The sequence below is a fragment of the Camellia sinensis genome, chromosome 13 (genome assembly GCF_055761805.1).
Source record: "Camellia sinensis isolate YWXY chromosome 13, ASM5576180v1, whole genome shotgun sequence".
NCBI classification, from domain to species: Eukaryota; Viridiplantae; Streptophyta; class Magnoliopsida; order Ericales; family Theaceae; genus Camellia; species Camellia sinensis.
This window is the reverse complement of record NC_138973.1, coordinates 13,473,133-13,498,038: the sequence shown is the minus strand read 5'-3', so window position 1 is coordinate 13,498,038 and position 24,906 is coordinate 13,473,133. Positions and strand designations below refer to the sequence as shown.

The window sequence follows — 24,906 nt, the reverse complement described above, 5'->3', positions numbered from 1 at the left end:
CCTTAGGTGAATTCCAAATAATCACAAATAAACAAAGAGGAAAGACCTCACCAAATAGAAGAACCAAAATCTTCTGAACCAAAGTTGAAGAAGACCTAAAATAACGAACTAAATCATCCAACTTATGAAGCCGAAACCGAAGAAGCCAACCGAAGATTCCATACCTTAATCAAATAAGCCACTGGATTGACTTTTCCATATGCACTATCTCACAAAACAAATTGATCAATGAAGTGTTTCACAAAAACGGCTGCTGTTTTTTCCTCACGCACCGAGCAAAAAACCATAAACAATATATATATATATATTGTTAAATCTAGGACTTATTTTATTAAAATCCTAATTGTATCCAAATTGAATTGGGTCTCCTCAAATATAATATATAAAAATATATTATACTAAACCAAGCCAAATTAAAACTTTTAATAAATCAATTGGGTCCCACACTCCAATAAGGAGGTATACCCAACAGTGCAATCGATAGTTTTTTGGATAATTGATTGTAGGGCAGAGATTTAATCATATAAATCAATTTGAACTATAAATGGATATTTTTTTTAATCGGTAAAAGAAAGAATCTTTTTGATGAAAATAAAAAATATTACATAAATAAAGAAAAATGATGAGTGCAAAGAATATTGTAACGAAATAAACCAATCCTAACAAGGTTGGTACTGAGATGCGTGCTCAATCATTTGCTAACACACTATTAAAAATTAGTGAGAAACCAACTAAACAATAAACGGCAAAGTAGCAAATCAACAAAGCAAAAACCCCTGCAACAAACTAAAAAAAACCATAGATGGATGTTTAGTAAAATTCGAATAAAATTTTGAAGTTTATAGTATAAGTGTTTGTTATTTCCCAAGATATAAAAAAGAGGAAAGTAAAAGAGAAGAATGAAAGAAACAATAGTTGCAAAAGTCCCTTAAAATAATATATACTCAATTTTTATTTAGGATATTATCTAAGAGCATCACTCTGTCATACAGATTCATTTTATACATAAATCACACAATATATTAATTAAATCTCAATCACACATCGCCTGATAATTTTCTTCACAAAATTTCTAAAATATTGGTAAACTTTTCCTAAAAGAAAAAAGAAAAGAAAAATAAAAAAAGATAGGGAATCAACATCGTAAAAAAGATAAAATGACGTGGCACAATTTTACGGTCCATTTAGCGAATCAACATCGTCTCTTTTCATCTCTCCTTAACTGTTTCTTTGTTAGGCTATTAAACCCGCTTTTGGATTCAATTTTGATGATCGAAACCGTTTACATTTTAAAATTTATTGAATATATCATACTTATAAAAAATTAAATTGATCGAATATTAGAAAATATGTGTTCGGAAAACTATTTATTAAATTTTAAAAAAAAATAATTTGTAGTTCAATGATCCGAATAAGTAATTTTTAATATCCGACTAACTTAATTTTTTTACAAATATAATATATTTAACAAATTTTAAATATAAGTTGAGAGTAGGAGTTGTATTTTGAGTTTGTGATTTTTAGAATTATTATTTGAGTATGGAAAATTTGTTTGGTGAAAGAGTTTTGAAAAAAGTTTTGAATTGAGTGGGAAATTTTTGAAGTGACATATGATATTTGATACAAAAATTTACAACTTATAATTAAACACACAACTCAAAATTCTATTAAAGCTCATAATTTTTTTTAAAAAATTCAGAAAATATTTTTTTCGAATATATAAAAATTAACAGGTGTGAATTGAATTGAGTGGGGAATTTTTGATGTGACATATGATATTTGATACAAAAATTTACAACTTATAATCAAACACACAACTCAAAATTCTATTAAAGCTCATAATTTTTTTTAAAAAATTCAGAAAATATTTTTTTCGAATATATAAAAATTAACAGGTGTGAATTGAATAAAAAAAAAAATTTTGCACTGTTCCGGTCAACTGGCCGGTTGACCGGTCGAACGTCCGGTTAGCCCAAATTTTCCTGCCTTCAACCGAGTTTTTAAAATTGAACGTGGAATTAACTTTTGAAAATTGTAAATAAACGTCATGTGCGAACTAAGTTCTGAAACTAACGTTCCAGAGCTGTACTAAACACAGCCTATAACTTTTATAGACCACTTTTAGTTGTCTGGAAAACTAAAACTTTTACACACCACATTTAATTGTCTGAAAAACTAAAACTTTAATGGACCAATTTGTGTTGTCTCAAATACTAAATTTTCGGACCAATTTGTGTTGTCTCAAATACTAAATTTTTGTCTCCATAACTACATTTTTTTTTTTGCCTGGGTTGTAATATACTTTTAGAGACAAATTTTGGTTGTCTCAAAACTAAAACTTTTTGCAACCACATATTTTTGTCTTAAAAAGTTTACTTTTAGTAACAAATGTAAAATTTTGTCTCTAACAATTAATTTTTGGCTTTTTCAGACAGACCATTTTGGACTAACGTCGTGACGAAGGAAATTTGTTGGCCAAAGTTTTTTGTCCTAACAAATATTCCACTTTTAGGGACAGAATAAATTTGTCTATAAAAAGCTGATTTCTTGTGGTGATTTTTGAAATCTAAAATCATATTTTCCACAACACTATTTCATGAAATAATTAGAATTTGAGAAATGAAAAAAAAAATGGATTTAGTGTAAATAATTGGGTACCTGTGGCGGCTGTGAAGCCCACGTAAACACAGCTAGGAATTGTATGCCGCAACTTCATTGTATGATTGAGAAAGCTCACTAGTGGATCCCCATTATACCCGACATAAATCTGAAAATTCTTGGTCCACCCATCATATTCGACGCGAACCGTTATTTCTCTACCCGTCTTGAGATATATTCCGGTGCTATTGAGGCTCTTCACCGCAACCGGGTTTTGTACGCTCACGGTGTCAATTGCGATGTGGTTATCATCCGGGTCGAATTCATTCTTGTACGTGTCGAACTCTATTACAAGTTGATGAACTACACCTATAATAATAATAGTACACATCAATTACTCTAAGATCAGTCTTTTAGACTCTGTTTCTTTGTTTTTTTTGTTTTGTTTTTGTTTTTGTTTTTTTGTAGGTTTTAAACTTCAAAAAATTGTGAAAAGTGAAATTAAAAGAGAGTGAAGTAGAGAAATATATATATTATTGTAAGCATTTGATTAAAATGAAATTTTTGTAAGAAAAATTTGAAAAAACGGGTCACAATTTAAGGTTCCACATCTTCGTTGCATTTGTTATTCAGAAATGTTATAGTGCAATCGATAGTTTTTTGGATAATTGATTGTAGGGCAGAGATTTAATCATATAAATCAATTTGAACTATAAATGGATATTTTTTTTAATCGGTAAAAGAAAGAATCTTTTTGATGAAAATAAAGAATATTACATAAATAAAGAAAAATGATGAGTGCAAAGAGTATTGTAACGAAATAAACCAATCCTAACAAGGTTGGTACTGAGATGCATGCTCAATCATTTGCTAACACATTATTAAAAATTAGTGAGAAACCAACTAAACAATAAACGACAAAATAGCAAATCAACAAAGCAAAAACCCCTGCAACAAACTAAAAAAAACCATAGATGGATGTTTAGTAAAATTCGAATAAAATTTCGTAGTTTATAGTATAAGTGTTTGTTATTTCCCAAGATATAAAAACGAGAGGAAAGTAAAAGAGAAGAATGAAAGAAACAATAGTTGCAAAAGTCCCTTAAAATAATATATACTCAATTTTTATTTAGGATATTATCTAAGAGCATCACTCTGTCATACAGATTCATTTTATACATAAATCACACAATATATTAAGTTGCCGCCATTGGTGCAGGCTCCGGAGTCGAAGGAAGGGAATGAGAAATTCAAGGAGTCGAGAGAGGTGAAACTAGGGCTGAGGAAGGTGAAGAGGAGGAGTAGAAGTACCAACATGGTTGTAGTTGAAATGAAAGGCTTATCCAATTTGTTTGTGCATCAGAAAATTGCAATTTCCAGTGTCTTTCATTGGATAGAGATGATGGCCACTCCAGTCTATTATTGATGGCCACTCCACTCAATTAATAATCATAAAAAAGATAAAATGACGTGGCATAATTTTACGGTCCATTTAGCGAATCAACATCGTCTCTTTTTATCTCTCCTTAACTGTTTCTTTGTTAGGTTATTAAACCCGCTTTTGGATTCAATTTTGATTATTCGAATCGTTCACATTTTAAAATTTATTGAATATATCATACTTATAAAAAATTAAATTGATCGAATATTAGAAAATATGTGTTCGGAAAACTATTTATTAAATTTAAAAAAAAAAAATTTGTAGTTCGATGATCCAAATAAGTAATTTTTAATATCCGGCCAACTTAATTTTTTTACAAATATAATATATTTAACAAATTTTAAAATATAAATAATCCAGATTATTGAAATTAAACTAAAAAATAGGTCGAATAACCTAGGAAAGGGAGAGTTAGGAAGGGAGATGGTGGAGAAAATCATGATTCCCATCTAGAATGTACCACAGAAAGATCATCCTTTTCAAGCATGGAAATCGAGGTCTAAAGTGACACCAGACAACAGTTTGCTGACCACCCAACGATTTACTTGGTGCGAGGGAGACCTACAAGTCCTGGATACGGGTCAAGCACGGTTGGGAGAAATAAATCACGGTTGGGACCACAGTATTTTTGGTGGGAGGAAGACCAACAAGTCTTGGATACGGATCAAGCATAAGGTTCATAACGGATCAGATTGTATTAGGTAACATCTCATTCGTCTAAAATTAGGTAAGTTAAAAAAAATTAACAATCATGGTATAGACCTCCACTATCTCTTACTCTCACTACTCACACATATTTAGATGTCACTGATTAGCAAGAAAAAAAAAAAAAAACAATTTTGGCCAATGACCGCCCACTGTGGGTCTTGTCTCTCCAGTGGGGATCCTAAGCATTAACGAAAAATTAATTTGCATCCCTTTATTGATTTGATGGATGTGAATTGAACGGGTTGTATGGGTTGACGGATAAATGCAATCGGTTTGATAGTTTAAATTTTATAAATTTTGAACATTTTTTTGAATTATAATTCATAATTTTTATAATCTCCAATAACTAGTAATTCAAAAAATATATATATTTGTCTATAAAAGGCCATGGCGTGATAACCGGCTACTCTCCCGTAGACGTAGGCATTGAGGCCGAACCACGTTAAATATTGTATCTCCTTGAGTGTGGGTGTGTTTTTCTGCTTGGTATAATTTCTATAAGGTCTTGGGCGGGATTCCAGATCCCAACAATTGGTATCAGAGCCTCGTCGACGGCGTTTCGAAACAAAAACAGTGCGATGTTTGAAACTGCCCAGAAATCGTATTGCTCGAAATCAGATTTTGAGCATACCAGGAGCAAGGGCTCGACGAGAGGAGTCCAGAAATATAAAGCAGACACCCAACGGAGGCCGGACGCGCCCTCACGCGCCCCTAGAAGTTGGCGGGTGAATCCCAGTCTCTGCACGCGCCCCCACGCGCCGTGAAGGCAGTCGGCGCGTCGTCCCAATCACAGGCACGCGCCCCACGCGCGGCGAAAGGAAGAAGGTAAGTGGGGGAAGGCGCGTGTAAGGCACGCGCGTACCACGTCAGTAGCGACCTGTCATCATAAACGCCACGTGTCATCCACGTGGCAGCCCCGTCAGTAGAAGCGTCAGCAGCCAGGTCAGTGACGCGTGGCAGCCATGTCATCGCCACGTCAGCAAGTGGTCGCCATGTGGCAGCACAGTCATCTGCCACGTCAGCATCCAGAGTAGGGATCCAGTGCTTTGCGGCGAAGGTACAGCCGCAGATCTGAGGCGTACAAAATGTTTTGGCTAGATCGAAGCCATTTGGAGTCCGTTTTTGGTGATCCAATAGTGGTTTCCGACTATTTGGAGTATTCCGGACACATCTGTACGGTCAGATTTTGGAGACGGAGTTTCTGTAAAAAGAAGGCAGATTAAAGTGGCAGACGGCGTCAGGGGCAGTAGACGGAATATTTCGTTGGTACACGGAATATTCCTTGAACTTCTGAAAATTGCAATTTGGCCCAGAATTTTCAGAAAATTGTGGTGTGGCCCAGCTTTCGGGGATAGTTTTCAGTGAGGTCCCCGAAAATGCAGCAAAGATTGGTTCTAGCTAAACGGACCGCTCCGGATGCAACCGCGAGGTCAGAATAGTGAAATTCTGAACGGTTTGGAAAGATTGTCAAAACATGGGTGTTTGTCATCTTCAATACTCGAAGGAAGGTTGCCGGGTATTGTGGAACGCTACGGATTTACTGAATAGGTTAGAATGGGCAGATTCTGACCAGATTGGACAACCAGATACAGATTGAGATAGATTATTGAAGACCAGAAGAGATCAGGCTTGATTAAATGGCAGATCGAGGGAGATCAAGATTGGTCAGGGGAGATAAGAGGATTGCAGAAATGATTATCTCCGGAGTTCGTTGGAGGATCTGGTTCAATCAAAAGAGAAGACCATTCATCGATGGATAGATGATTTGGCAACCAGTACAGGCTCAGGGAAATACTGTGGCTGTTGGAGCTACTGTATACGAGAAGGTACTAATGGTATGTGGACATGTAGAACAATAGTTGCAGAGGAGCATACTAAGCGCAGAAGTACAATTGCAGACGTGCAACAGTGCAAGGGTACGCTAGAGTGTCGTACAGAGGCGCGAGAAGAGTGTGCAACAACGGGTTGTTGACAGTTCACAGAAACTTCCAGACAGAGAAATTGAGACAGGTAAAACGCAGGAGTGCGTGCCAAGGAATGGCAAGTCTTATTTCTCTATGGTGGTTTCTTTAGTTCCATGGCAGCAGATGATAGAGTTGATGCAGATCTCTCAAGCAAGCTTGACGCAGGGAGACCAGAAGCCATGGGTGCGAGCACTATGCACGGAGTTGCATAGTGGTAACTTGTACAGACCGGTGGAAGTTGTCTTGGCAGAAGGGCTAACTGTCAAACATCAGTACGGACGTACAAGTGAGACAGAACCGAACATCAGGGATTGCAGCACAGACAACGGGCGTATGAGATCGCTGGGAAGTTGTTCTGAAGTGTAGAAAGCAAAGGCTGGTTGTTCAGAAATAAGCTCCGAGCAAGGAAAATTAAGGATGTTGATGTGTCAAACTCTGAAGTTTTCTAGTTGCTCCAGTGTTCATCCTGCAAGGAGTTACACGGTAATGCAAGGGTATCCCGAGTAGGGGGTGCAGGACATCCAATCAGGGGGTGTCAAAATATCTTGGTTACGCAAGTTCAAGCATAGCGTCTCAGTAAAGGCATCCGAGACAGAAGCGTGGAAGAGATCTGTGGGAGATAGGAGCAAAGGCTCTCTCCAAATCAGAGAGTGGTATGAGTTGAGTTGAGGATGTAGGATTCCCTCCTCCTCTTATATCTCTGGTGTATTATCTCTAGCTTCAGGGGGTGCAAGCATCTCAGTGAGGAGATGCAGACTATGCTGAAGACATCCGAGATAGGAAGTGTGGAAGAGATCTGTAGGAGATAGAAGCAGCGGTTCTCTCCAAATCAGAGAGTGGTGTGAGTTGAGTTGAGGATGTAGGATTCCCTCCTCCTCTTGTATCTCTGGTGTATTATCTCTAGCTTTCAAGGGATGCAGCGTCTTAGCGAGGAGATGCAAACTGTGTTGAATTTGGGCGTGACAAGATTGGCAGCAGGTTTTGTTGTGAATCACCTCACATGGGCTGAGGGGGTGATTTGTGGGATATCATCCCATGTGAGCGGTGATTCCCTTCATATGTGAGTGCACAAGCTTGCCAACCTACAAATGCACAAAGGTGATCTTTTCTCATGTGTTGGCCATGTGAAAGAAGTTGCAACATGTGGAGAAGGAGCTGGCCATGTGCAAGGACAGCCAAGCTCTCCCTATTCTGTTAGTGTATAAATGGAGGTTGAGGGGAGAGTTGAATTGAGAGAGAGTGTGAGCAGAGCAAGCCACAGAGAGTGAAATATGTGAGGCGGAGAGACCGTCTCCCTCGGTGTGAGCGAGAGAGACGGGTGAGTGTGTGAGTGAGGAGAGTGTGAGCTCCTCCTCTATTGTAATCTTTCTGTAATATCTCCATTGTTATAGTGATAACCGGCTACTCTCCCGTGGACGTAGGTATTGAGGCCGAATCACGTTAAATATTGTGTCTCCTTGAGTGTGGGTGTGTTTTTCTGCTTGGTATAATTTCTATAAGGTCTTGGGTGGGATCCCAGATCCCAACACATGGCACCATGTATATTTTTAAGGTATTGTTTTTTATTTTCATAAAAAATATATAAATTATTATTTCTATTTTATGTTGTTACTTGCTAGTATTTTTTTTTTTTTTGAATTTCATCTTATACGGGTGCAGGATAGTTGATTTGCCATCTGAACCGTATTTGCGAATTTCAAAATATTTCATTCGCTGAAAAACACACATCCACCTAAAATTAACCAGGATAAGTCGATTCGATCGAATTAAATGAATTGGACGGATCCATGATTATCCCAAGGCATGGGGAGACCACACAACCAGTTGATTCAAGTGCTATACAAAATAGACCAAATTTTTTGTTAAATATATATATTTATAAAATTTAATATATCTATGTGTACATATATAAATTATTTTTAAAAATATATAAAAATATCATTTAAATTAGTGTAAATTTTATTCCTTGAGATTTGCGTAAAATACGAATCGTTCCTTATAATTTTAGAAATTACATTCCACTCTCTGATATTTTTAATTTTATAACAAATGACTCCTTTTATTAATAAATTATGAAGTTAATTAATAATTTTTAATGATATTAGAAATATATTACAATTAACAATTCATATAATTTTATTATTGTATAATAAAGCAGTTATGAATTTTATTTTTTCAGTTAATTCTGTTAAATAAAAAATTCTAACAAAGGGTATTTGTAATTTTTTAAATTATAGGAATAATTTATATTTTAAGCAAATATTAGAGGGTATATTGATAATTTATCTTTTTAATTATTTCAAAAAAATGTAATTTTAGTCTAATCGTGGTATAAAAATAAAAAAATATATATTATATTTCGTTAATTAAATTTTTTTTTTATATTTTTTTTTTTTGCAGATAAAAAAGGTAGAATCGAAAAATTGTGCTGCCTGTTGCTGTCAATAAATGGCTATCCCTACCAATGAGTTTAACAAAGCCAGGAGAGATGCTCTATCAAAGGGAGAACTCTGTCGGCCCACGGCCGCCGGCCAAATTTTTATAAAAGTTTTGCTATAAATGATAAATTTTATATAAAGTATAATTATAATTTTTTATGAATTTATAATAATGTTTAAAAATTACCATTGAATAATAATTTTTCCCTTTATTTATTTATACACATACTTGTTTTGAAAAGTAGGTTAAAAATCAATTTTTTAATTTTTTTTAAAAATATATATAAAAAATAGAGAAATAGTATGACTTAAAAAAAATAAAAAATAAACTTTTAACTGATTTGTCAAAATAAATCATATTCAAATAAATTCACTTTTACCTAACAATCGTTTTAAACACTTTTTAATATTTCTATGGCAAATAGACTACATGAAACCACCAACCTGTCCACTGATTAAACAACAAAGCCAGTAGATGTTTCAATGTCCAACTCTTTATGTGCCTAGCAGGCCTATGCAGTGCGGTTTGGACTGAATGCAAAGCATTGATGTCTTTGCCTGCATTAAAAATAAAATAAAATAATAATAGTAATCTCTTTGCTTTTTTACTTTAAATATTACTAACGGGTGGTACACACAATATGTGTAATTTAAATAATTAATAATAAAAATAAATAATAAAAAATTTAATATCATAATATGTATATTGTTTAAGTGATAAGTATGTTCTTAATAGAATTTAATATCTTAGGTTTAAAAATTACTTATGTTGTGTATAATATTTTTTTTTATTTTAACATATATAAAGTTGCCACGTAATATGAGAAGAAAAAGACTTCACTAAACTAATTTAGACCTTCACTTAATAATAGTATAGATAGATAGATATTATAGATTGTTTTTTATTTAATCTTTAGTAAAATTCTATTTTAATATATTCTTAACCTAAGAAAGAAGAAAATAAAACAAAACAAAAATAACTCGACTTTAATTTTTTATTTTAAGTCACACATGTGATTGAGCAGGCCTGGAAATGGTGGAAATGGAAAAACACATGGACAGTGGCGAAATTAGAAAATTAAGTTAGAGAGACCATTTATTAATTATAATTTTTTATTTAAAAAAAATCATAATCAATATTAAGATAATAATAATTTTATGAGCTAAATTTAAACATAAGAAATTAAAAATCATTATTAATAGGAACAAATCAAAATTCTATAATAGTGTGTAATAGCTTGGTGCGGAATGGTGATGTAAGTTTGTAATTTTAACACAAAAAATTATAGATCAAAATTTCTAATTTTAGAAAATAAAAACACATTATTTATAGCACATATTATTATAAAATCTATTTAATTTTTATTTGACAGAAAATATTAAAGAGACGATATTACTTATAAATGATGTGTTTTGAATTTATCAAAAAACAAAATAAAATAAACGATGTGTTTTGAATAAAAAATATTACATAGTCTTAGAGTACCATATGACGTTGTCTATGTTATGCTCAAAACATGAGAAATCGCAAATCACATTAAGTAGTTTGTCAACTACCTGAAAATAATAAGTTAATTATATTCAATTCATAAGATTTTCCACTACATTATTGGTTTAGACTATTACATAAATAATACCACATAGTACTCTCAAAGTATCCAATAACTATTTATTGTGAATAATACAATAAATTCTTAATCAAAAAAATATTTAAAAAATAAATATATTTTAAATATGATCACAAAATAAAAATAAAAAAAAAAAATCAAATTTGTGGGGGGCGCGTGACCGATGGGCCTTCTTTGGCCCCGCCCCTGCACATGGGCATGTCGGGATTCGCAAGTCAGTTTCATTGACTTTCAACTCCATTGCCATTAGTTTGCCCCATATTTCAACCGAGTCAAGAGTCTCTCCTTGCAAGTTTGTGCTTGCGTCCGTCTTTACAGGTTTTCGGGTCTATTTTTAGACTCAATTTTGATAATTCGAACCGTTTATATTTTATGATTTATTCAGTATATCATACTTGTAAAAAATCAAGTTGATCGGATATCAGAAAGTATGTGTTTGAAAAATTGAACTAAACACTATTTTTTAAAGAATTTAATAAACAGTTTTCCGAACATATACTTTCTGATATCCGATCAATTTGATTTTTTACAGGTATGATATAATGAATAAATCATAAAATATGACGGTTCGAATTATTAAAATTAGGCTTAAAAATAAACCCGAAGACCTACAAAGACGGGCGCAAGCACGAAAGCTGTAAGGAGAGGATCCTCACTCATTTCAACCACCCACAAAGTAAAAATGAATTTGTTGACAAACTTTTAAGCAGGTTAACAAGATATAAGTTTCGGACCCACCCAAAGAAAATCATCTAAAGACAAAAGTGTATAGTATTCGTCAACAACGTTAACTCATTGCACTGCACTTTTTTTTTTTTTGATTCAGTCGTTGCACTGCACTTTGTTGCTTCAAGCGAGAGCCCCTGTTTCACACCAGCGATTTAGCTTCCCCGTAATTAAGGCAGCGTGGATTTCTGGCTCAGTTTGTTTTAGGTTATAAGGAGGGTATTAAGAGTAGTAATACCAAGGTATTACTAATGCCCTTGTTTATTTACAGAGATAGCTTTGGGACTATTAGTCTCTTGGTATTATTAATATCCTTGGAAGGGGGATTGGTAAGGAGGAGGTAGAGATGGTATTAGAAAATAGTGAGGGGATTAGAAATTTTTTTATTTTTTATATATTAGAAATTTTTTTTAAAATATAATGTTTAATTTTTTATATTTTTTTATTTGTTTTATTATTTTATATAAAAATAATTTAACAATTCCTCATTATTAATCCTCTCACTATCAATCCCCTCACTATTAATTCCCTCACTATCAATCCCCTCCATTCTATCTCCCAAAACAAACGGGCCAGAGGGTTTACTATGAAATGATGAGCTATTCATTTTATAATTTTTTATGCCTAGAATATCTATTAAAAAAAATTAAATCAATTTGATAATATACACTGTTATGATTTTACTGTGTTTTTTTTAGATGATCTAGTTATTCGATAAACATTGTGGCCTCTTTGATGCTGAAAATCTCAATCTAATTTTCTTATATTTTTTGAATTTTATATCACTTAAAATACACATGTCATTTTGTGATTAGTCCAAAATTAAATTTACATAAATTAAGTTAATTTTTATATCCTTTTAATAATTTCTAATATTATTTTCTTAAATTTTGTTATTGCAAAACGTGCAATGACATTATTACTATTTCAATTTCAATGGTTATGGTATAAAATCTATATCTATATTTATACTTCTATCTATATACTATTATATAGGTAAAAATGTGGTTGAGTCAATGAATTTAAAACTTCTAATCTAATTTTTTTTTAAATTTTAAATTAATAAAATATAAAGATACATAAAATCATTTTGTGATTAGTCCAAAATTAAATTTACATAAATTAAGTTAATTTTTATATCCTTTTAATAATTTCTAATATTATTTTCTTAAATTTTGTTATTGCAAAACATGCAATGACATTATTACTATTTTAATTTCAATGGTTATGGTATAAAATCTATATCTATATTTATACTTCTATCTATATACTATTATATAGGTAAAAATGTGGTTGAGTCAATGAATTTAAAACTTCTAATCTAATTTTTTTTTTTTAATTTTAAATTAATAAAATATAAAGATACATAAAATCATTAGTCATTTTATTTTCATGATAATTATTGACCTTTTAATTATTATGATAACATATTTTAAATTCAGTAATTATTAAATTTCAAATTGTTAAATGTATAGTTCATTTATGATATTGATATGACAAATAAATTAGAATTTAAAATTATAATAATAATAGAATACTATTTCACCAAATATAGTTTATTTATGGTCTAATAATGAACATGAATCCATACAATGTATATTAATCATGACCTATTAATGTTAATTTTCAAATTCTATTATGCAGAGTTATATATATATATATATATATATTTGTTTCAAATTTTACATTTAATCTTTTTTTAAAGTCTTAGAAACTTTTTTTGTTTTAATTTTTAAAAACTAAGAAATATATTTGGCATAAAACTATTGGCACATCTAGCTATATATCCAATTTGAAAATCTTTTAAATGGAAGGTCCAAAATAAAATTTTATTCATAATTAAGCCACAGCTCATTTTAAATTTTGGAATATTTAAAAAATAAAATATGAAATTTAGTAATGTTATGATCGCAATTGGTAGTATTTGATGTAACATTTAAAAAATAATAATTACATGCGTCATGTGATGCCCATTGAATAATGTGAGCTGTTACACTACATTGTATCAAATTTTGATATCAAAATATGATCGTATAATATTACTTCTTTTAAAACTCTATATATGGAGTGTAAAAACTATCCTTAAGGTAAATCGTAATAGACTTCATTCTCATAATAACTGTAGTCAAATAACCTATATAGTCTAAAAAATTATGTCCAAAAAAAAAAAAAAAAATCAAGTCTAAACTTGAATTTTTATCAATAGATTAGTCCTTAAACACTAAAATAGTTAAACTAAAGTTTGTGGGTATTCATTTACATTATTTTATATATAAATATGTTTTATTTATTTATTTAGTAAATTAATTTTAATAGTGGCATATAATTCAAATAATGAAATTGTTTTAGTGGGTCTAGACCAAGAAAAATTATCTTAAGGAATAAGTTAATATTCCTAAATAGTTGAATGAGTATTGGTGTAATTAATTTTTTTAATATGAAAATTAAATATATATATATATATATATTGATTTTAAAATTAACAAAATATTGGTCTTAGACTTTAGCATGAGCTATTTTGGTTAAATTAATCAATAAAAACAGAACATGTTAATTTAGTCAATAAGATAAAATGTCAAATATAAATCATAATCATTTCACTTTTTTTCTTACAATTATTAAATCTGTTACGACCCAAACCCGGTACCTAAAGATTTGGCGTCGCAACAAGACAATAAAAATAAAATGATATGAAATAATTCTAACAATTTCGTAGCACAAGCGGATAAATTAAATAAATTAAAATAAAATAAGTGGGTACCAAAAGTTTATTAAAAAGAAAAAAAAGAGGCATTTGGGCTTTTATTTTATTACAAGAGTCTAATCAAAATACATATAGTACAAAAGAAAAAAAAAGAAAAGAAAATACTGTGATTTATCTTCCATCTTGATTTCGTTAAATCTCGTCACCTGAAAGGGGCAACAGCTATAAGCACATAGCAGAGTGAAAAATATTATACTTTGAGTATAGGGACACAAAATAGCCATGGATAGTTATTTAAGTGGTAGAAACTAAAATAAAAATTACGTAAATAAGTATAACTACGGTACATAACAGAATAGAATAGGGGTCACTGGAGTGACAATCAAGATAGGGGTCAATGGATCCATGACACCACAAAGTGGTGAAACAGGTGCCAATGGTTATTTAAGTCCCTCAAAGCACGTGACTCCTGTAGTGGTACTTACAAAAAATAATTATTTACAAGATTATTGTCAAATTCTTTCTAAAATTTAAACAAACATATCCATAGTTTTCAAGCAAATAGGAGCCAGAAAATAATCCACATAATTAAAATATTAATATAACTACAAAACATAAATTATATAAAATAAATTGTGATAACTCAAAACATTCGTAAAATATATTATGGTAGCTCAAGACATATAGAAAACATATTATGGTAACTTAAGTTATAATATAACTCACCTATATAAATTGCTCTTATTATCACTTTGCTCCTGAACCTTACTTGCTACGCTCTTTCTCCTTTACTTCGTTTTGATGTTTCCTTAATCGACTTCACCTCATTATTTATACTCACCCAATGTGTGAGGCCCAAGCAAAGGACATCACATGTAGAACACACGTGGCAGCTTCTTATCCCTTGCCCTTCCCCTTGATTTACCTCTTGGTTTGTGTGAAATCTCGTATTTTTGAGGTATTAATATTTTAGTGCGTGATATTGGTGAACCTAACTTATTTTCTCTATTTATTTTATCTCTTTTTATCTCCATCTCATTATTATTCATCTCCTTTGTTTTCTAATATTTTTTTAATTATTCTTGGGCACAAAGTAAATTTTATTTTATTATTTTTTCATTATTTCCTTACTTACCAAGTAATCTTTTATTTTTTTAATTTCTTTAATCTTCCTTTCTCTCCAAGTTACTTTGTCTCCAAGGAAGTTTCTTTTCTTGTTCTCCAAGTAAATCCCTTTCTTACCCGCTAAGTAAAGTTCATTTCTTTGGCTCCAACTCTTTCTTTTCTTTTGCCCCCAAGTATCCTTATCTATAAATTGAGCTCACATCTCAACTTCTTTCTATGGTTCTTCCCATATATCTCTCCATTTGTTATATAGATGTAGAGTTTAGATTAAGAATGTTTAAAGTGAGAATAAGCATTTTCATAAAGAAGGAGAGTTGTAAATTTTGTGAAACCTTACGTATCTTATGCCTTAGATTTTGGATATCTATGGAGAAATATCAAGATTTGAGTATTGGCGACGGAGGAGATTGATTTGAGGTAATTCAGGTGGTATACAATATGTTTCTCTAAATCTCTTTGCAAAGAGTTTATTTTAATCACCGTAAATTTGTACTCCTCTTGATTATTCTGATTGTTTGGTAAATTCTGTGGAATTATTCGTTGGTGATTCATTTGATTACTCTAGTCATTTGATAAATTTCATTAAGTTGTTCTGTGTAGTCAGTGTTGATTTGTCTAGCTAAATGACGTGGAAATGCTTCGTACATGGATCGAGTAGACTTTGCTAATAGCTTGAACCAATAGCCCGGATAAGCGGTTGTGCTTGGGTGAGGTGGATAAGGCCGGTCACTGGTCATGTACCGAATAGGACCGGATATTTGGTTCTGGATAAATTATCATATGTCGAGTTGACTTGTTTGTGCAATTTGGTAAATTGCTTGATTATCGAATCTAATTGGTTGTGTAATTATTGGATCCCTATTGATTTATTCTCTGTCCTAGCCTTGTTATTCCTGTTGTATTGTATGCTTCCCAAATTATTATATTTTTCAGGTGGAGCAAATCTAGTGGCGATTGGAGTTGAAGCATTTAAAAAATTATTGAGTTGGAGATTTTTGGGTCTACCACTATATATTGTTTTTGGAGATTTGTATAAATTATAAATTATTGACATTTGTGTAATTATTTTGGAGCCAATTTGTATTTTTGAGGTTATTAATTAGTTAAAATTTTAAATTTAAGGTTGAATTGATTTATTAATGGCCCAGAAGTTGGGGCGTTACAGTTTGCCCCCTGATTTACCTCTTGGTTTGACCCTTATCTTTTACCAAGAGTCATTGGGGTCTTTTGTAAGGATTATTATCCTCTTTGGTAATCCACAATGATCCCTAAAATTACATATGATTATAAGTTAGGTTCATGTCTAAAAATCTCACTACCAAACTATAAAATATCACTTTACTGCTTACTAAAATATTTAATATTTAAAATGCGGTATCGCACAATCTATCTCTTTAACAGAGATTTCCAATATTAGACGAAGGAATTGTATTCAATTATATATGTATTTATTTCTTTATTTATTTTTAATAATAATTATTATTATTTCTCTTATATATATATCCTATGAGTGATTAATATAGTTGTGGTATTAAATTAAAAATTCGAGTGTCACAAAATCAACTACAAAAAAATTTAAAATTTATCCTAAACATAATTTTTTTTATCAAATTAAAATAGATAAAAAAATCAGATTTTATTTCAAACAAGAGCTTAATGGGGGAGTCAGACCAAAATAATGGTTTTGAGGCAGGCTACGTACTAGATAGGCCTAGCTTAAGTTTGAACTTTAATTTTGATTTTTAATGGTTGATTTGACTATAATTGATATATTTGAAGGGGTGATCTGGAATAACCAAGAAAAGGGACTCTTTTTGTTTGCTTTGCTATTTTATTCTATAAATTAATTTTAATGTCAACCATTTTTATTGAGTTTCATAAAGACGATAAAGCTTAAAAATTAATTGGCACATTTGATTTGCTATATTATTGGATAAACTCTAACATAAGACAAACTACAATTACAAAATTTCAATGACATAGTTTATTTATATTTTACTATAAGTATAATTTTTATAATTTATTTTATTTTTTGCCTTTATTTTTTTACTAATTACGTTATAACACATTTTTGTTTATAATATGTAGAACACACCATTGATGACAAGACTAAAATAATAATAATTGTAATTATTATAAAAATAATTAAAAATCATTTGGTTTTAAGTATCTTTTTTTTGTCTATATTTCAAAATATTTCTTAAATAATATTAATATTAATATTATGTTTTAATTATTTGTGTGACACCGTGCATAACACAAGTATAATGCTAGTGTATATACATATGACAATGTTAGGAAATTGATTTTCCTAATCAGGATTGATAAGACACAAAATAATAAACAAAAATAATAAAATGAATCAAAGAGCACAGTTGTTGCAATTTTCACTATAATTAGAAAACGATTATGACTCTCTCGAAAAAAATAGACACCCTTTTTTTAGTTATTATTTATAAGCATAGAAATTGAAGTAACACTCGAACAACAAAAAATTAACAAAGTATCCAAACCTCCCATCGGAACCCTTCCCGTAAGAGAGGGCCCCAAACTCTTTATTGGACCAAAGACCACAAGACCCAATAAACAATTTATATGATGTAAAGTATAATAAAATCAAAATTTAGTCTAATAGCATACCACTTCGTCCTACTCATTTCTTTTCTCCGATCAAATTCAAAATCTTAATACAAAAAATTTTAGGGGAAGTTACGGGCCAATCCTATGGACCGATCTTATTACCCAACAGGTCCTACTCAATAAAATCAAACAGTGTTTTTCATTTTTACACCTAGATTCAACACTGCAAATTTGTCACTGGTTTAAACAAATTTATCACTGGTTTAAATAAATTTATCACTGATTTATCACTAGTTTAAACAAAGTTATCATTGGTTTCAACAGATTTATTAATGGATCTTTCCCAATATACACACACACACACACAGAGAGAAAGAGAGAGAGAGAGAAGACCCGGCGACAAAGAGCCTAGATCCTAGATCTAGAGATTGGAGGCGACGACGACTATCGAGGTGGAAGTGGTTGGCAATGATGGTCGAGGAGGAGGCGGAGGCGAAGGTAAAGACGTTGGTGGTGGTGAAGGAAAAGATGGCGGTTGAGATGGAAGTAATGGTAAAAGTGGAAGAATATGCCGGTTCCGGTCACCAGTAATGACGACAGTGGAGGCGGCGGTGGTCGGCAATGGTGGAGATGTCGATGGTCATTGGTGGAGAAATCTGTAGAGAGAGAGAGAGAGAGAGAGAGAGAGAGAGAGTAATAACCCTTGAAGGACCAAAAATGTTCAGATCTGAGTATAAAAATTTGAGGGCAAAAATAGAATAAACAAAAATATTCAGGACCTATAGGTAAAAGAGTCTCCATTAAGGACCTGTTAGATAATAACCTTAGAAAATAAGACTGACCTGTAAAAATCTCAAATTTTTATCCACTTAAATATTCACAAATCCATACCATTCTAGACTTCCAAATATTCTGTACATGGGTCAAGTTAATGACAACCTATGGGTTGTTTTTAAGAAAGATATAAAATCAAAATAATTAAAATCTCAATATACTTTTTACATTTTTCAAAATACGATTATATATATATATTTATATATTTATTACAATATATGCATATTGAGTCTAATTATCATGCAATGAGCGGTCATTAGCATTTTCCTTTGTAAAGTTCAAAATACTTGTTTCAATATAATATTTACAATATGTATACTATAAGTGGATTTATTTCAATAAAATGCAAGCGTAGGTTTATTTTAAAAATTTTCTTTTATCCTAAATCATATGTCTTTCTTGTTGGGAATAATAAAAAATATAAAATAAAATGACATTTCACCACCTCTGTTATAGGTAAATTCTTGCTTAAACCTATTATGCATCATTAAAATATCAAAAATGATATACAAGTCCACTTTATAGACCCAGTGATGTGTAAGTGATATAATTGGTTAATTATTAGAGAAGATATGAGAGAATATTGCCTTTAATATCCTAATTAATTATCATATCACTGAACTTGAAAATTTAGTCTAATTTGTTGTCTTGAATAACAATGCTCTTAAAATGTAGTAAACCAATTGTCATGCTTTACAATTGCTCAAAAACAATTCAAAAACTTAAGATAATTGAAATTAAACTTTCAATCACCCTGTGTAGCTGCAATTTACCATATTCAATCTGCTGCATAAAAGGCTACATTTTATACATCAATTTTCCAAGAACTTCCTATACATGACATAACCCATATTGGACTGTGGTCTCATCTGGCAAAGTCTCCATAGAACCTCCACCGTCGACTTTGCTACAACCTAAATCAGTTGTAGTTGAAGTTATTGTAGACGAGTTAAATGACAAGTATACCAAATTAGGCCGCGATTCGGGCAAATTCAGGGGAGGCTCGTTAGGGTTCATGAAAACCTGAACCATCTTTCTCATCCGAGGCCGGACCATAAAATCTGGATGCAAACAAGCAAGCCCTACAACCAAACTCCTCTTCACTTCCTCTTCATCAAATTTCCCTTCAATCAATCTATCCACGCAATCGAGCAATGCATCGACACCCTTTTCGTATAACCTCCATACGCTATCCACTAAACTATTCTCATCCATGATGCCTTTTGATCTCTTCCCACAAACCACTTCCAAAACCACCATTCCAAAGCTGTAAACATCAGACTCTGTGGTAGCCTTCCAAATACCCTGGTGTCCCTGCTATCCTGGTTGTGACTGAGGCTTCGTTTTGAAGTAGCCTGGCAAGGCCAAAGTCGCCTAGATGTGCATTGTACTTTGAATCCAACATGACATTGTTTGGCTTCACATCTCTATGTACAACAGGGTTGCCACACTCTTCATGTAGATAAACTAATGCTGATGCTAATCCCAGTAATACCTTGTACCTGGTTGCCCAATCAAGGAAGGTGTTGTCCTTGCCGATGAAGCGGTCAAGGCTGCCATTAGGCAGATATTTGTAAACAAGTAGGAGTTGGTCATGGTCATGGCACCAACCTTGGAGTTGTAGTAAGTTTTTGTGCCTTAGGCGGCTAATAGTGCAGATTTTCTGCCAAGTATTCCTTCTCACCTAGATTAGACAGAAAAATGATTTTGATACGTGAACACATGATGACAATTTTCAAAAGAGCAATGCTATACATAATTTTATTTCAAATTAATATCAATAAAATAAAACGTTAATTATAAATCAAATCTTAACAACAACAATCCAAGTCCTAAAACCAAAAAAAAAAAAAAAAAAGAGCTTAGGTTAAAGAATATATAAACTTTCATCAGGTAAAAAAAAAGGGTATATTTTCGAGTAAGGATCCTCTAGAGTGATTTTTTTCTAAAGTTTCCTAAAGTGCTACAGTGTATGGTTGAGATTTACTGGCAAGTCACATCAATTTTTCTGATGTGACTTGCCAGTAAATCTCAACCACACAATATAGTACTCTAGGAAACTTTAGGAAAATTTCACTCTAGAGGATCCTTGGTGTATATTTTCAGGACAAGTGCTGGCAAAACTTGGTAGTGGTAGCATTGCATTAATCCTAGCGGAGCATGAGTCCAATTAGAATGAATGCAGTGTTGCCAGTATTAATAATCGGGAAATGAAAAGCAAGGAAACCTTGTTTGGATGTGGCATTGATTTTTTTGACAGCAATAGTGGTGGGAGGTTTCGACATAACCCCTTTGTAAACACTGCCAAAACCGCCAGTTCCCAACAGGTTGTCTTTGTTGAAGTTGCGAGTCGCCTTTGAAAGTTCCTTGTAAGGGAAGAGTCGAGGTCCATTTGCTGCTGCTATCATCATTTCAATGTCTACTTTCCTTGCAAGCCTCTCTTTTCGTATTCTAAGAGCTCTAAGCACAAATGGTAAAGCCAATATTGCAAGAAATAGCAGCCCAGAAATCACGGGAACAGCCAATTTCACTCCCAGGTTCTTTCCTGGCCCCAGAGATTTGTTTGGCAATTCAATGCATGTGAAGTTCCAAGCTAGAACTTGATGTGTTTCTGATGGAGTGCCTGTGTAGAGACCGAAGTGGGCCGGGTTAATTTTTATTTTCCAAATATGACACCAAATTTAATTGGAAATTTGGTGCTAAATCGGAATTAGACTAATCTCCCTCGTGTAATAAAGAAATTACAGTTAGCATTACAGTTTTGGCTTAACACTCTGGCCAATACTGCTAGTCATTTGTTGGTTAGACGAATAAGAAATAATCATGCTGTGTATTAGACTAAAAAATTTATTTTATGCTTTATTATGTTTATGTCCAAATAATGATTTACATCTAAACACTTATATTTTCATTTTTAAATAATGTATATATTATTGGAAAAATAAGAATAATTAGGTAAATTCATTAGATAAAAGGGAGAGTAATTGTTTAATTTGACATCAGTATATATAATATTGGGGAAAGTATAAGCCTCCGTTTGGGAAGTGGGTTGACTTTTTGGCTTTTTTGGCTATTTAGCCTGGGCTTAAAAGCTTGGTTTGGGAAGGGCTTTTTAGATTTTTTGAATTTTTTTGTGAGAGAAGAATGTAATGATTATGGGTTAGATGTGATGTTTTGTTTGTTATGGCTAAAATAGCCTATTTTGTTTTTTGTGGCTAAAATAGCCAAAAAAGCCCAAACCATGACTTCCCAAACGAAGCCTAAATAAATTGTACGGCTGTGAATCCCACATAAACAGAGCTAGGAACTTTATGCTGCAGCTTCATTGTATTATTGAGAAAGCTCACTAGTGGATCCCCATTATACCCGACATAAATCTGAAGATTCTTGTGAGGTTCAACATCTTAGTTGCATTTGTTATTCAGAAATGCTATGGTGCGACCGATAATTTTTTGGGTAATGGATTGTAGGGTAGAGATTTAATCTTATAAATCAATTTGAACTATAAATGGAATTTTTTTTGATCGGCAAAAGAAATAACATTTTTGAAGAAAATCAAAAATATTACATCAATAAAGAAAAATGATTAGTGCAAAGAGTATTAACAAAATAAACCAATCCCAATTAGATTGGCACTGAGATGCACGCCCAATTACTTGCTCACGCATTATCAAATATTAGTAAGAAACCAATCAAAAAAACAAGGGGCAAAGTAGCAAATCAACGAAAGCAAAACCCCTGCAACAAACTAAAAAAACACCGTAGATGGATGTTTAGTAAAATTCAAATAAAATTTCTAAGTTTATAGATTAGTGTTTGTTATTTCCCTAGACATATAAAAGAGAGGAAAGTGAAAGAAAATAATGAAAGAAACAATAGTTGCAAAAGTTCCTTAAAATAATATATACTCAATTTTTATTTAGGATTTTATCTAAGAGCATCACTCTATAATTCATTTTATACATAAACTACACAATATATTAATTAAATCTTAACCACATATGGCCCGATAATTTTCTTCACAAAATTTCTAAAATATTGGTGAACTTTTCCTAAAAAAAAGAAAAAAAGATAGGGAAGAGAACATAGACCTTGAGTAGACTGATCAAAGATACCAAGAAAAGAGCCAAAGCTGTTGGGAGGAGAGGGTGCAGCATCCTGAGCCAGAACAAACGCCATTCCATCACCAGCTCCTTCAGAGTTGGGGTCAGTCAGTATCCTAATACTGAAAGTGGTGCATATATACGCCGGCCATCCGATCACTGGATATTTATACAACACCCGTCCAATCTGGTTTGTCGATGGTGGATCTCTTGGCTGTTGTTGTTGGTGATCCGACGTCACGTTCAAAGTCCCGTTGCTTGCAGTGGCGGAGCCACTGCAAATCAAGTTGCCGCCATTGGTGCAGCTTTCGGAGTCGAAGGAAGGGAATGAGAAGTTGAAGGAGTCGACAGAGGTGAAACTTGGGCTGAGGAAGCTGAAGAGGAGTAGAAGTATTAACATGGTTGTAGTTGAAATGAAAGGCGTATCCCATTTATTTGTGCATATATAAGGGGGTTGGAGGAGATGGAAAATGCTTTTCTTTTTTTTATTATTTAATCACAATTTTGATAAAAAATGACTCAATCATTAAGTCACTTAGTCTGTCGCCTAAGATTTATCAAAGAAATTTTAAAATATTCTTATTATGAAAAGTTCCGAAATTTAATTAGCACAATAAAATAAGATCTCATTTTAACATTTAGCCTAAAACTTTAAAAAATCTTGAGCCTTATTTTGATATTAAGAAAAGTAGTGCCGTAAACAAAAAATATTTACAAAATTTATATACAAAATAATGCGATTACATTGAAATTCATCATTTAAGAATAACGATATACAAACAGAAAAGTTATACATAAAATATATATAAAATGATACATAAAATATATATAAAATGATGTGTCAAATTTATATTCATTTATTTCAAATCAAATAACTCATAAAAGTGTCTTATTATTTCAAGACTGTCATTCACACATCATTCCAGTAGAGGTGTTTTATTTTTATTTTTTACAAAATTATGTTTGAAAATCATTTTTCATCATTTTAAAACAAAATGCCAATTTAAATGATATTTAATGACAAAAATATCACTACTATATTATTCTGATAATAAATTGTGTATGAATTTCTTTTCTTTTTTTTTTTAATTTTAAAAATGATTCTGTCATTTATTCTTCTGACATTTTGTGTATACAGTTTTATTTGAAAATCATTAGTCGGAGGAGACTTAAGGCTAATGTGTTAATATACATATAATATGTTAATATGTTTGTTAATATGTAATGTATAATATGTAATATATTAATATATGTATACAGCTGCTAGCCCAGATAGATAGAATTCCTTTTCTTTTGCTTTTCTGCTTTCGGTTGCTTTTGGTCGCCTTTCATTATTCTATTCCATTTGTATCATAATGCTGTTTTGTAACAATTGCTATATAATGGAGCTTTCATTTGGTTTCTAATACACATTGAATTACAGAGCTTATTTGCTCTTTCAATCACTCTCTCAATATTTCTTTCATGGTATCAGAGCATAGGTGTCTTTCCTAACCTCTATTTTTTTTTCTCTCTCTTGGCAGATTGCTGGGTCTCTCGTCTGCAGATTGTTGCCCCTCTCGTCCTTCTCTCAATTACAGTTTGGACACCACCGAAGCCTTCATCTCTTCACTACGGATCCACGGCCACCAGAATCATCCTCTTTCGACGTCACACGCGCCGTCACGCGCTCTTTTTGTCGCCGGCCCATCGCCTGCTTCCGCTTTCAGCATCACACGCGCTCCACGCGTCCCCAGTTGCCTAAGCCACCTCTTTCCGCGTCCCACGCACTCCGCGTCCGCCAGCCACGCTAGCCGTCCGCGTGAACCATCCAGCCTGCGTCCCTCGCGCCGGCTCGCGCCCCCTGCACCCGCTTTTGTCCTCGGCTCCCCAACTCGGCTCCAGCCGGTCCGGCTCCAGCCGGTCCGGCTCCAACTGGTTCAGCCACTTTCCCAAGCCGGTTCACCCCAATTTTTGGACCTTTTTGGTCGGTTTAGCCTGGTTTTTGACTATTTTGGCCCTTCTACACTCACTGGTGCCCTCGGAATTTTCAGATTCTCCCTTGATCATACTGTTTT

The 24,906-nt window shown here is 32.3% G+C and overlaps 1 protein-coding gene and 2 long non-coding RNA genes across 3 annotated transcripts in view; 1 reads left to right on the top strand and 2 right to left on the bottom strand.

Annotated features, from left to right (window-relative positions):
• Positions 1 to 23,258, bottom strand: part of LOC114267388 (putative L-type lectin-domain containing receptor kinase S.5) — a 43,691-nt gene extending 20,433 nt beyond the window's left edge. Inside the window, exon 1 of the mRNA XM_028208424.2 lies at positions 22,838 to 23,258. Coding sequence (XP_028064225.2) covers positions 22,838 to 23,249 — 412 coding nt within the window. The 5' untranslated portion in view covers positions 23,250 to 23,258. The remainder of the gene's footprint in view (positions 1 to 22,837) is intronic.
• Positions 15,555 to 16,472, top strand: LOC145805972 (uncharacterized). The gene is made up of 2 exons (XR_014348347.1): positions 15,555 to 16,141; positions 16,266 to 16,472. It is a non-coding gene; the product is annotated as an uncharacterized LOC145805972 (long non-coding RNA).
• On the bottom strand, positions 19,376 to 22,809 carry LOC145805971 (uncharacterized). The gene is made up of 2 exons (XR_014348346.1): positions 20,974 to 22,809; positions 19,376 to 20,430 (listed from the first exon to the last, which is right to left on the bottom strand). It is a non-coding gene; the product is annotated as an uncharacterized LOC145805971 (long non-coding RNA).
• Positions 23,259 to 24,906: the final 1,648 nt, after the last annotated feature.